Source organism: Miniopterus natalensis, chromosome 12, assembly GCF_054644295.1.
Source record: "Miniopterus natalensis isolate mMinNat1 chromosome 12, mMinNat1.hap1, whole genome shotgun sequence".
In the NCBI taxonomy this organism is placed as follows: Eukaryota; Metazoa; Chordata; class Mammalia; order Chiroptera; family Miniopteridae; genus Miniopterus; species Miniopterus natalensis.
In genome coordinates this window covers 8148418-8162269 of record NC_142092.1, presented here as the reverse complement: position 1 = coordinate 8162269, position 13852 = coordinate 8148418, and the positions used below count along the sequence as shown (strand labels likewise).

The following is a 13852-nucleotide window of genomic DNA, read 5'->3' as shown; positions in this document are numbered from 1 at the left end:
AATTTAATTCTAAATGAAGATACAGTGCTGTCATTGTGAAGTTTTGTACGATTTCCAGGCAGTCGGCTGAGACTGGTTCTCCAGCCTTCCCAAGGATCCTGTCACCCAGTATCCTGCTGGGGAATCCCTTTTTTGTTTAAATCTGCCACCACTGGTTTCTGTTGCTTGCAATAAGAGCCGTGACCAAGTTTTCCCTAAGAACCTTCTGTGGTAAGAAGTACAGCAATTTTAAAACTGATTTTCTAGCCATGGGCAGTATGACTCAGTTAGTTAGGCATCATCCGGTGCACTAAAGGGTTGCCAGTTTGATTCCGGGTCAGGACACATGCCTGGCTTTTTAGGGCGTGTGCAGGAGGCAGCCAGTCAATGTTCCACTCTCATATGGATGTTTCTCTCTCCCTCTCCCTTCCTCTCTAAAAATCAATAAAAAATCTTTTAAAAACAAAACAAAACCTATGCAGTGATTTAAATAAATAACAGGTTTTCTAAATCAGGGTGTTAGACTGAGCACATGCTCTTACCTCACCTCCTTCCTAAAAATCCCGAAATGACAGGAAGTGTGAGGTACACGGGGTTGGGGACGGACTGGGACAGGGATGAGAGGGAAGGGACACAAGAGCAGAACAAAGACTGACGACCTCCGCCCGCTTACGTGTAACTACTCGTAATCCTGCACAGATTTCCTCCAAAAGGGCACTTGCTCCCTTTACCTTCAGAAGTACGTTTGCGTCGACTTGGACCTGCTAGAATGCTTCAAGGAGGTTCTGTAGCAGCCGAGGTCCGCAGCTGGTATTCCTCGCATTTCCCAAACTTTCTTGCCTCCTGCCCTGCCTTTCTGACCAGGTCTGCAGGTCTGCGCAGCTCCTGGTCCGCAGCCCTTCTCTCTCAATGGTTTAGAGATGCGGTTGCACTGTCCTCTCGTTTACTCTTGCAGAGGTGCTGAGCCAGCGTCATTCTCCCCCTGCTCTGCAGACTCAGAGCTGAGCATTTCCCCGGCCCCCCTCTGAAGAAGTCACCCCGCGCCCCATTACGTTTGCCGGGGCTTCCTGACCCCCTCTATCTGAAGGCACAAGTCCCCCCTAACTCAGAGCCTGCCTGCAGGCGGGCGTTCTCAGTTCATGGAGGGGGAGGAGGCTGGGGCACCGGATTCGGCACACGTATCACCAATACTAGATTCGATTCTAGAGCTTACTTTAGCCTCATATAATACACTTTAACTTCTGAGTAGTAAAGAAGTCACTGAAAAAGTTATAAAAGCTTTATCTCCACTACTTATTATACATGAGCTGTCTGCTCAAGCAAATGGTGAGCGTCTGAGGTGGGGACCCATATCTTACGCTTCGCTGTAACTCTTGGTGGGTACACTATATGTGGACTCTGATTCACTGTTTAATTCACTAAACTTAAGTCAACATAAAGGAAAAATTTAAATAACTGATAAAAAACTGATATAAATATATCATTGGATTAAGAGAAGTTCTAAAAATCCGAGACTCAGCAAGGATCTTTGAAACTTAGAGAGGGATCTATCCCCTGAAACAGCTGACTTACCTTCCAGAGGGCTTTTTATCAACTTTCAGTTTTAAGATTCATAAATGGGAAATTTCCCCAATGTCTAGCCTGTTTCTCAATATGATTTCATCCGATTTACACTAAAAAGAATATAAAACTATAATTAACTATACAGGATGTCTAACCTTTATTTGTCTGCAGCAGCAATATGAGCACACAGGAGGTATTACAAAGAACTCAATTCCAAGAATTGCTTTGCTATCTAGTATCAACCAATTTTCAAGTATACTATTACTGACTCATAGAAGACTATAATTTATCATGAATTAACCACAAGATCTAATCTCACTCAACATATTATACTTGTCTATACATTACTTACTCCACACTTCCATCTTTTAAGCATCAACCTATCAATTGACTTTCTACTTTATTACTATTTGGAAAAAACAGTGTAACAATTCTTTTAATAAAAAAATTTTAAAACTTTTTTCATCCAGCCCCCTCCCCGATTTCCTCATTTTCTGCTAGTCTCCAACATGCTTCCTTTCTCATCTAAGGCTTCCCAGATAATGTCAGCCTTTTCTTCATTCTATTTTGGGACTTCCTAGCAGACCCCTTCCAAATAAACCCCCCATAAGAGCAAAAACACAACAATAAAAACAAATAAGAGAATACCTGGAGGCCAATGAAAGGGAGAAGAGGGTTTGATTCATTTGTGTCTAGGTATATATAGGTATGTTAAATGAAATCCACAGACCACTTTCAGATTTTCCCTAAATTTCAAATAAGACCTTCTCTCAAATTATTTAAGTTTTTTCTTAAGCACCAGATTAATGATCATTCCTCCTACTCAGGATTGCACATCTTTGGTTTTGTTAATTACTAAAATTACAAGGGCATTATTTCCTTCTCACTTTCAAAACAAAAATCATCTCTAATACATTAAATAACTGCAGGTTAGCCTTGGGACACAAGTTCAACTCAAAGAACACAGAATATAACATTTTTTCCTATGAAAAAATCCTAATTCCTAGTGATGAACTTTAAAAAATGTACTTTTTAAATCCAGTTGGGACAAATACAACCAAAGAAAATACATAAGAATGAGAAAGACGAAAAAACAAACAAATGATGCTCGGCTGGGGGCTGGGCAGCGGGGTGCAGGAGAGGCGATGTTGGGGAAACTAGATGCGCTGAAGGACTGTGCCGTCAAAGCAAGTCTCTTCACACAATGCTGTGGTCTGAATGCCTGTGTCCCGCCCACCTCGCCCCAAATTCCTGTTGAAACTCCAAGGTCCACAGTGATGGTGATGGTGATGGTGATGGTGATGGTGTCAGCGAATGGGGCCTTTGGGAAGCCGCCCTCATGCTGGGTAAGTGCCTTATAAGGGGGGGCTCCAGGGCGATCCCCGCAGCTGATCTCAGACTCCCAGCCTCCAGAACTGTGCGAAATACATTTCTGTTGTTTAAAGCCTCTCAGTCTCTGGTATTTTGTTACAGTGGCCCCGAAGGACTAAGACACAGCCACCAAAGGAATATCTGCTAACAATCTATAATTTTAAATTTTACACCCATTCATTTTCCTAGTCAAAAGGCCTCCCCAAATGAAATTATTCTAAATTTGTTACTAACGAAAAATCCTATAAGTGGCTCCATGAACACAAATTCTCAAATCAGTAAACTCTAAATCAATGCAATTTTAGGAGCCGTCACTGTGTTCCTGGCAATTTGGAAGCTAAGTGGCTTCTCAAAGCCTTTTGGTATATTTCCGTGAGAAGCTATGTATATAGAATGGCCACTCTAACTCCACACTGCTGTCCAAAAACAGGAGGCAACAAACGATGAACAGAGAGATTAAACAGCTTGGTAGCCAGCTTCCAAGACAGCCCCAACAATGCCCATCTCCCGGGGTTTCCACCCTCATGTGGCCCACAGTGAACAGGGTGGCCCTGTATAAGCAATTGATGTTGCACTAATGGCAAAGTGTGACTTCTGAGGCTAGATCATAAAAGGCACTGTGGCTTCTGCCTTGCTTTCTCTTGGACTCCTCACTCCAGCCCCAGGTAAACCAAGCTATCACTCTGTGAGGGGACTCGGCCAGATCACATGGCGAGGACCTGATGGTCTCGTGCCAACCACCACCAATAACTTGCAGGCATGAGAAGGGGCCGTCTTAGCAGAGGAGCCTTCGGCCCCAGTCAAGCCCTCATATGACTGCAGCCCACTGAGATCCAGAAGCAGACCTACCTGAGCTACTACTTCTGGATACCTTCCCCACAGAAACTCTCAGAGAATGTTGATTATTGCTTTAAGTCACTAAGTGTTGGGATAATTTGTAATGCGGCAACGGATAGTACAGCGGCACAATAAACATAGGGAAGGAAGCAAACATTTCAGTTTATTAAAAGTGGATAAATAAAAAAATATGTGACAAGCACAGAGATGTTAAGGTAAGGAAGCCTCCACGGCTTAGGAAGCATCTGTAAGAAGTGTATGTCATAGTTTGTGTATCTCTCTCTCTCCAGCCCTGGTGGGTCTGGCTCAGTTAGCTGAAGCACTGTCCCCATACACCAGAAGGTGACAGGTTCAATTCCCAGTCAGGGTACATGCGTGGGTTGTGGTTCAGTCCCCAGTTGGGGCCCATATAGGAGGCAACTGAATGATGTCTCTGTCTCTCTCTCTCTCTTTCTCTCCCCTTTCCTCTTTCTAAAATCAATTAAAAAAATTTTTTTTAAAAAAGAATAAATAAATCTCTCTAAAGGAGCAAAAAGCAAGCTCACAAGAATGAAATATAGGGATAGAAAGTACTTGAGAAGTTAGTAATGCTTTCAGTCATGGTACAAGGTTCTTTTTTGCTGAACAACACTGTAGCCATTTCTATAAAAACACAGAGAGAGAGAGAGAGAAACAGGGATGTGAGATGACACATTGATTGGTTGCCTCCCACACATGCCTGACCAGGGCCAGAGATCAAGCCTGCAACTGAGGTCCATGCCCTTCACCAGGATCGAACCTGACACCCTTAAGTCTGTAGGCCGATGCTCTAACCACTGAGCTGAACAGGCTAGGGCCACCCCCATTTTTAAAATTACCATCTGTCTGCCCTCGCCCCTGAGAAAACTTCTGACCGTGGATTACTTATTACTTATTTACGTTTCAAAACCTGGGAGGGACTCAATTAGCCATGGCTGAATTGGTGGGCTGAAACAAAAGGATCACAACTTGCTCATTTATAGTTTCAGTCCTGACAATCTCAAATAATAAAACACGATTAAATAATTAAACACAATTACTTAGACACATGCTTACTTCTATTCCTGTACAGAACATTTTAAAGCTTAACCTATGTACTTAGAGAGCCTTTGATACATTATAAATCATTATCTGACTCAAGAATAACACAAGGTATTTCAATTCCACAGGAAATGTGGCAGCCTGATAAACCAGGAAACTATTTTCAAATATTCTTCAAGGATAAATGTCTCAATGTTTCATCAATATTTTCCATGTCACCATATTTTCACGTCAGCCAGATGACAGCATCTTTCCTATGCCATGAAGTTGACTGATCTTTTCTTAAAAAAAAAAAAAAAATCACTCTCCAGAGTAACACAGAATGTTAATGAATCAATGCAAGTTGGAAATAAGTTTAAAGATCCAACCGCTGAATAAAAAAAGGTGAGCAGAGAAAGACAATATATAATAAACAATTTTATGATAAAATAAGAAAATGAGATAAAATCACTTTCACAGTTTCTACACAAATACTAGTAAGAAAAAAAAATTCTAAATCACTTTTTAGAAAAAGTCAGATGGCCTTCTATTTCAATAGTTTTAATTTTTAAATTGCTATTATTTATATATATGTAGTAGGTTGGTATAATAATCCCCAATTTAGATAATGGGAAATTGGGCATCTGGAGTGGCAAACACGTCTGCAGGCAGCTAACAGATGTGAGGGAATTGCCCAGAGGAAAAGTGCATAGGGATATACTATCTTAGTGGTAGGGACATTTTTTTAAGACAAAGAAAAAAATCTTAATTTTTAAAAAAGGAAATCTCTTAAGTTTTAAACACTGGCATAAACACACAACTATTTATAAACACTCTGAGTTACATGAAGCTGGCAGGCTACTGTTTTCCAGCCTGTGGTGTTGACAGCTCACTCAAGATCACACTGCTTATTACTGATGGAAGAGGGCCTTACTGCTCAGGCCTTATTTATAGACAAGAAACCATGCTCTCTAAAACAAGTACCATTTCTCTTTACTCTTTCCCGAAGTTAATACCACTTAGCAAGTACCACAGGCAGCTGGAATGTGAGTCAGGCTCACTAGGGTGAAAAGGGAAGTTGTGATGAACTGCGATGACCTCAGCCAGCTGCCTTAACCACAGGCCTTTCCAAGGGCAGAGCCCGAAGGATGCTGTCCCCCCGCCATGGCTCCAAGGCACCTCACGTTCCCTGGTGCCTGCTCCTACTTACAGCTGCCTAGTTGCTGTTTGCCCAGCCTTTCAGACACTCGGGAGGCGGTCTGCCTGGGAGGTGAGTTTACAAAGACTCTGGCCGTCCACCTGCCCAGTGGGATTCTTACCCTCTGTTCCCAGGTCCTCTCCCATCTGCTCCCCTTGTCTTAACTTCTCCAGTGACGGCCTACCGCCAGCCACCTTAACCCAGAGTTCTTCAACTCTTTTATAGTCTGGTTGCAAAGATTTTTAGTTTTCAAAGATTCTACCATGCGGGGTAGTTGGTAAACCCCATGGATCAAGCCACATGAAGTGCAATACTTGGAAATACACTGAAGGCAGCTGAACAGTCAAGTTGCTCTTCTCATTTCTTATGCCTCCGATGGCGCCTGACCACGTGACAAAAGCTCCAGGGAGCATGGGCCTATCAATCCTATTTTAAGTATCTGTAAAGTCTAACCTCTTCTGTTTAAGGATAAAAAATAGAAATAGTCGTGCTTTAATCTCACACCCCCTCCACACCCTCATTAGGTCCTTCGGAAGAGAGCAGGATGGAGGAATTGGGAGGCCCAGAGTTTAAAAGGGCAGAGACAGACTCAGCCCATTTGGAATGGACATTGAGTCTTTCTCCAGATTTTTTGTTTGTTTGTTTTAACATTACCCTCCCCCCAAGTCAATCACGAAAAGCTTTACTAACTCCAAAATCCCTCAACAATTCCAGAACAGGTTGTCAAGGCCGAAGACCAATTTTTAGGAAATTCTCACTCCTCTCTCTCTCTATAAATCTCTAATCAGAGAATTCAACAGACTTCAACCAGATCAAAATGTTCACTTATTTTGATGTTCTTTTGAGGTATCCATATTATATCTTGACACTCCTTTGCTACTATTAATAAATTTCCTTTTCTTAGATGTTTTTCTCCTGTCTCCACACCTAGCATCATTACAGTTCCACGCTCCTACTTTAGCCAGCCCTTCACGGCTGCAAACACTTTTGCTACAGCCAAGAGTTGTAATCCTCCTGCCAAGCTGGCATCTAGCTGAGCCGAGGAATGAACTCAGTGGATTTCCAAATTGCTTACCTGGCACTTTCCTAACCAATCAAATCAGTGCTAACCTGAGAGCATAAAATCCTGAAAGGATTTGTAAATCTAAAATATATTAAATCCCCCCCAAATTAACTTCTGCCTGCCATTAAAAAGAAACAACAAGCCCAGAAAGGAATCACTGTTGCTAAGCCACACCAAGACTTAATACCTAACCTAATTGCAGTGTTGGCCACCCCAGGAATGGAATTCTAAACCAATCAGTCTGGAATTTCCAGGTCAGCATTAATGAAGTAATCTGCCTTAAAAGACCCTGTCTGAAATAACCCACTCTCAGGACTTACTGTCCGACCCTCTCTCTACCTACAAGAACCTTTCATTTTTTACACTCCTGGAGCACCTTTCTATTTACCAGATGGGATGCTGACCAATGCATGAATTGTTAATGAAGCCAATTATATCTTTAAATTTACTGGGCTGATTTTGTATTCTTTAACAGTATCAAAACACAACCTTAAAGTCAAAAGGCCAACACCAAACTGCAAACAAATATGCCAACAAATTTTCAAAAAATATGCCAAGGGGTTACTTTTTTAATCAGCAGTAAAAAACAGCGACAAAATTTAAAAAGGGAGATTTCTTATTTATAAAATTATCAAGTCTTTTGTTTTTGTCTTTTATGACAACCCTTGGTTCCCACCACTCCCACAGCTACCCTCACAGGGGTTCTTCACACTGATGTCACCAGGTCTGGTTCCTCAGGACCCACCATCCTGGGGACATCTCATCAAACCAGGGACAAACTGCTGCCTAAAAACAGCCCAGGCAGAGCTCCGTGTGTGCTGCTCAGGAGCACGTTCTCTTCGACGGACCGGCTCCAGCCAGCCAGTTTTCTCCTGGGCAGTGTAAAGACTTTTACTGTCATGCAGGGACCATTTCTCCAGGGCCCCCTGTAATATGTTATAAACCTCATGAATTCTGGCTGAGTCCCTTTTTCTGTAAACCTATCAAAACTTAATCATGGGGTTCTTTGCCCCAGCGTCTCGCCAAGTAATGGGAGCAAACACCCTCATTAAAACAGCCACCTCTCCATACTTTTTCTCGGGACCCTGCTCAGACTCTTTCCCTCTAAGGACTTTTGCTGCTAAGCACAACAAACACCACCACATCTGGGTAAGGTTAGGAAATCAAATTCTAATAGACACAATCTACAACCTCTGTTTCATAAACTTAGAGATGATAATAAAACTTAAAGTTATCTCAGAAGCATTTCTCAACCACTTTTGTGGGCACAAGTAGGAAAACAAAGCCCAAAAGGCCTTAATCATTGTTGTTAATCAAATACCTTGGACATAGAAAAAGAAATTATTAAATTTTGAGGTGAAATTTTAACTAATTCTATCAACTTTTGGTCTAATCAATGTAAATTCCAGATTATCAAACTATGTATCAGAAAAGATATATATCTTAAAAAGGAAGGAAGCATGTCAGAATCAAGTCACAAGCTGAGGAAAGAAAGAACTTATCTCAGCAACAAAAGCAACCCCTCTGTTTTTTAAATCTAGGAGAGTAACTATTACAAATATGGTGGGTGGAGGTCCAAGAGACACACACTTGCTATTCCCCTCCACTGAGTGAGAGAAGCTTGTTTCCCTACCACCAAAAAGATGGGGGGCTCTGCTCAGGAGGAGCTCTTAGCTGGCTAGGGAAAAACTACTGCTGAGGTTCCTGCAGGTGAATGCACTAGATGTAGAGAAAAACTGACTCAAAAACACCAACCCCTCCCACAAGTATTTTCCATGATATTCACAAACACATGAAATTCATAACTTCTGAAAACACACATACTTTCAGCGGCCCAAATAGACCAACCACTCAATGCCATTTTCTACATCACTGACACGCCATGTCCTCCCGCTAGATGCTCTGATGAGAATGAAGGTAATCTTAGAATCACACATTAGTTAGGAAAAAAGTGTTTATATTCAAATTATAAAGCACTCTTACCTCGTGTGGTGTATTTAGATTTTTCTTAAAAAAATCAATTATTGGTCCTGACTCCACTTTCACAACTTCACTAAATGGATCACGAGTTAGTAACCGACATAACTTGGAAGACATTATTTTCTAACCTTAAGTGTCATAACACAAAGGTTTTCATTATAGCTGGTCATTTTTATTTTTTTTTTAAATAGTTTTTATAAAGCAGTTTTAGGTTCACAGCAAAATAAGCAGAAGGACAAGCCTCCTGCCCCCTCACCCTTCCCCAGTTGGTCAATTTTTAAAAAGCAAAACCTACTTCTCTGGGGGAGAAAAAAATCAAGACATTATCTTAGAAAAATAACTTCAAATTTCCAACAGCAAATCTGAAGTACCACTGTTGTCTGCATTTTCACTATATACATGGGGAAAGTAGTTAGATACTTACCATGTAGCATCCAATAAGGAAAGCAGCATTTGCTTGTTTTCTCTGATCAGAGCCAGTAAAATGAACAATTTTCTTCCTTATCATTGTAAGGGACTGCATAAAGATACACAACTGTTAGTATTTTTATTTTTAATTTCAAGTTTTCTAAAGCTTTATTTTGTGATGAAGATAAATTCCAAATCTCAGCATTCCCATTAGCAAGACCTTTAAAAATACTAACTTTGATACCCCCGAAGTACCATGTCCCTTCCCATAAAAGGAACTCTTGGATTATAAGGAACGTACAATTAAAGAGGAGGGAAGGTGATGTGAACAGAGATCTGAAGTACAGACAACCTCTGAAAGAGTAAAGCAGCAGCGGGGGGTGGGGGGTCCCTACTGTTTGACTTAAAAAAACAAAATCTATTGCCAAGACCTTTAAATTAAGATAATAGGGCATATAAAAATGGGCAAAAATAATTCTTTCTGTTAGAAACTGGGACAGTGGAAGGGGTGGGAGGCCAGGGTGAAGGTGGCGGGGAGCTAACCCAGAGAGCGTGTGTGGGCTCCTGTGCGGTGCCCTGTCCTTGATCTGACGTTGGTCAGGGTGGTGGCCCGTGTGTGCTCCGTTTGTGAAAATTCATGGAGCTGTAGACGCATACGCTGCACGTATTTCTGTACATACGGCACACTTCAGTAAAAAGTTAAAGATGGAGAGGGCATCCAGTTTGAAAAGCAGAGGAACGATGCACGTGGGCACTCCCACCTGCACTGCAGTAACGTGCGTGGGTGTGGGCAGGGCAAGGGTGAGACCAACTGGCTCAGTTCAATGGGCTCACAGCCCCTGGCCTCTGAGAGTCAGTGTTGGATGTGTACTTATTTCCCTTTAGTTGTTTACAAGGAGTAAGAGAGCTGATCTTAAAAACTAAAACAAACCCAACCAGCCATAATAGAGCAACACAAGCACAAGAGACTCTTAATTCAAACTCTCGACACACTTTTATCCCTACTAATTGAATAGGCTGTGATGTTTTGACCAGTTTGGATCATCAACACTCTACAAGTTGTGCTAGTAAATGATAAAATGTTAAAAAGGGGGGCGGAGGGGGGGGGAGGATGGACGACCAATACATTCTTAGTTGACTCAAAGGACAAAAGTCCATAGATGGCTGAGTGTGGAAAAAAATTTCTTTTAAAATTAAAGCAAAGGAACACAAGTGAGGAGAGAGGAAATTATTTTTAGCTTCAAAGCCCTGTATGAAACGAAAGATCCACCACTGACAACAGAAAAGGGAGTGGGGGGGCATGAATACATAAGACCATAAATGCTTATATTCCTATTCAAGATCAAAGTCCAAAAAGAAGAGTTTCCATCTCTATATAAATCTGTAGTGAATACACATATAATGCAGAAAGAAAAGGCAATGCTACAGCTTCCACTTTACAAATCACAGCTCACCTGACAGGTGCTTCTGACAATTACGATGTGAAATTTTAGGTTTGATACTCAGGTGAAAAAAATCTGCCTTACCCATAAATTTTTAATATAATTTCATTTTAATTGAAAATAAATTTTATTTCTTCTGTGTAGTATCCTGGTAATTGCCTGAATAAAGTTGTTTTTAAGAAGGACCTGTTCCCAAATCCAGTATTTATTTGAGAATTTACAGTGACTTATTAGGAATTGCTGGCAGTATATGGGCTTCCTACTGCGCATGACCAATAATTCAAAGTTTTTAAAAGAAATGGATGGGGTCTAAGTTCCAGCTAATAGAAATATACTTTTGCAGCTTTCAGGTCTTCAAGATACACTGTTTGTCCTTGCTTCCCCTGCTCCTTAATCGTATGTGCAAAGGGGCAAGGTAAAGAGTCACAAGCAGTACAACATCAGGAGAGATTCAAGGTAGAACGAGAGAAAGTAAGGAGCAGATTTTTCTTTATTTGCCTGCCAGCTCTCCTTCCCCATCAAACTGAGGGCAGAAAGAAAAATGACCACAGCAAGGGAAGTTTCTCTTGTTAGGTTTCAGCTCCATTAGGTCAGACAGTAAGTGGTTTACTTTATGAACCGATTTCCACTTTGGCTTTCAAGTATTTGAGCATCACCAATCCAAACCAGAACCAAATGACCCAAACTTAAACTGCTCAATAAAAACTCTGGAAAACAAAAAACAAAAACCACAAATACGTCCCAACGCCACTGCAGTAAAAAACATGACATTTCCTGCCTAAAACAGCAATGTGCTTTCCTTACTCTCCCCTCCCCAAGATCAGGCTGACAATTAAGTTAAATCTAAAGTAAAAAAGACTTTACCTTTAATTTCTTATTTATCTTGCAACAATATCTGTAAACCATTGCCAGATTGAGTGGTCCAAAATCTGCGTAGAAGCTTTAAAAGTAAAACACAAAAATGAGTATATATAAATATATTCTAGATGCCCTGAATATAAATGCCTTTTTGGAGCTACAAGATCAAATAAAGACAAGAAAGCATACACCAAATTGTCATCAGTCACACACTTAAAGGTACTGCCTTAACTAGCGGAAGATATTCTGGTGAATAATGCCTACTAAGATACATGAAAAGTGGTTCAATGCCTAAATCTAACCTCAAATAACATATGAAAGTACCTTCTGAATAAAAAAGCTGTTTTTCCACACATTGTTCCACTGGTAAAAACACATCTTAGTACACTAGTTTGTATTTCACTGTACTGTAAACTATTAGAATTTCAAATATAAATCATTACATTTAGGAAGATTCTTTCACTTTGATTTTCCCCCGAAGTATCTACTTTATTATTAAAGGGTTAAAGGAAAAACATCCTGAAATTATCAGTCAACAGATTTTCTAATTTTCCAAGGTTATCCTATTTATAAACATACCTTTAGATTCTTCAAAAAAAAAAAAAAAAAAAAAGTACTAACAATCTTTTAAAAAGCAATACTTACTTCTCATATTCAAGTTCATTATCTATGGTGAAATAATGTACATTTGATGAACTCTTTGGTCTGCTGTAGAGAATGGCAAAACAAAGGCGATCTGAAATGGAAAAATTGCAATGTGCCTTCCTTCAGGTTATTTTTAAAATTTTCATATATCTTGATACAACTCTTTTCAGATGAAGTAAGATTTTTTTTTTCCCCATACATGTTTCTGATGGTAAGGGTGCCAACAGATACTTTCAAAATGTTCTGTTTTGAGGAGTGATAACAAATAAGCAAATTCTTTAAAGGAGAAACTGCCTTTAACCGTAAGTTTCAATACTGACTAGTGACTTTTCATGGAGCAGAATGGCTTGATTTCTGGAGGAACCTCTCCTGCAAAACTTCAGTTCCCCTGGACTAAGACAGCTGAGCAAAGGCAACATGCGCCTGCTGGCGGGTCACCAGCTAGCCGACTTTGGCTATGCATCACCACGTTTTCAAGACGTCCTAGAGAGTCCTTTCATAAGAAACTGCATTTTAAATAGACAAAGAACACTTTCAAAACTGCTTCAAAATTAACGTTTAAGGCTACAGGACACAAACAACAAAATGAAGCAGACGCTGACCCCCGCGTTCCCAGGGACCGCTGCTACTTTTGCAGCGACTTTTACCATTAGACGAGTTTCCGTTGCAACAGAAGCAATGAGGCGTCTGCTTGACGCGCGTGCCCTGAACTCGTGTTGCACAAACGCAGTCAGGCTGCTGTGAGCTTCAGCAACAATGACAACCGGCGCTAACAGAGTTCAGAGCTCCGACCTCCCTCCCCCGCCCTGCCCCAGGAAAAGTTCCCTAAAACGCTCGGCGAGGCGAAGCCGTCAGCAAGACCTAACTGCGGCCAAACTCGCAGCGCGGGTGATTTGACGTACGCTCCGATTACGGCAAAATCAAGCCCAGCCTTTAAAATAGTAAGAAACCAAGGGCGCCAGCTGGCATCCTTTGCCCAAATGGTCATTTAAATGGTTGTCAGCAATTCAACTCGTACTTAATTTCTTGTCAACTTCTCAGCTAAAATGTCCTGCAGCCACAAACACTCACGGGATGACGGGTTTACTCTCTTCCAACCACAAGTGACCCTTGATCCCCGTGCACAGCGGCCACGGATTTTGCTTCCCAGGGTGGAGACGCAACTCACCTACCAGCCGGGGCTCCCCACCGCACCGCTCTGGTCACACTCGCCCCCGACCCAGAGCGCGCGGGCTGGGCGCCCCAGAGGGCCACCCCCCCAGAGCGCGCGGCCTGGGCGCCCCAGAGGGCCACCCCCCCCAGAGCGCGCGGGCTGGGCGCCCCAGAGGGCCACCTCCCCAGAGCGCGCGGGCTGGGCGCCCCAGAGGGCCACCTCCCCAGAGCGCGCGGGCTGGGCGTCCCAGGGGCCACCCCCCCAGAGGGCGCAGGCTGGGCGCCCCAGAGGGCCACCCCCCAGAGGGCGCGGGCTGG

The 13852-nt window shown here is 42.0% G+C and overlaps 1 protein-coding gene across 9 annotated transcripts in view; it reads right to left on the bottom strand.

The window, feature by feature from the left end:
• Positions 1-13852, bottom strand: part of CDC14B (cell division cycle 14B) — a 78210-nt gene that overhangs the window by 32348 nt on the left and 32010 nt on the right. For all 9 annotated transcript variants that reach the window (XM_087822595.1, XM_087822597.1, XM_087822600.1 and 6 more), the window contains exons 2-4: positions 12383-12473; positions 11744-11819; positions 9454-9546 (exon numbers count right to left, since the gene is read on the bottom strand). In XM_087822595.1, coding sequence (XP_087678721.1) covers positions 9454-9546; positions 11744-11819; positions 12383-12473 — 260 coding nt within the window. The remainder of the gene's footprint in view (positions 1-9453; positions 9547-11743; positions 11820-12382; positions 12474-13852) is intronic.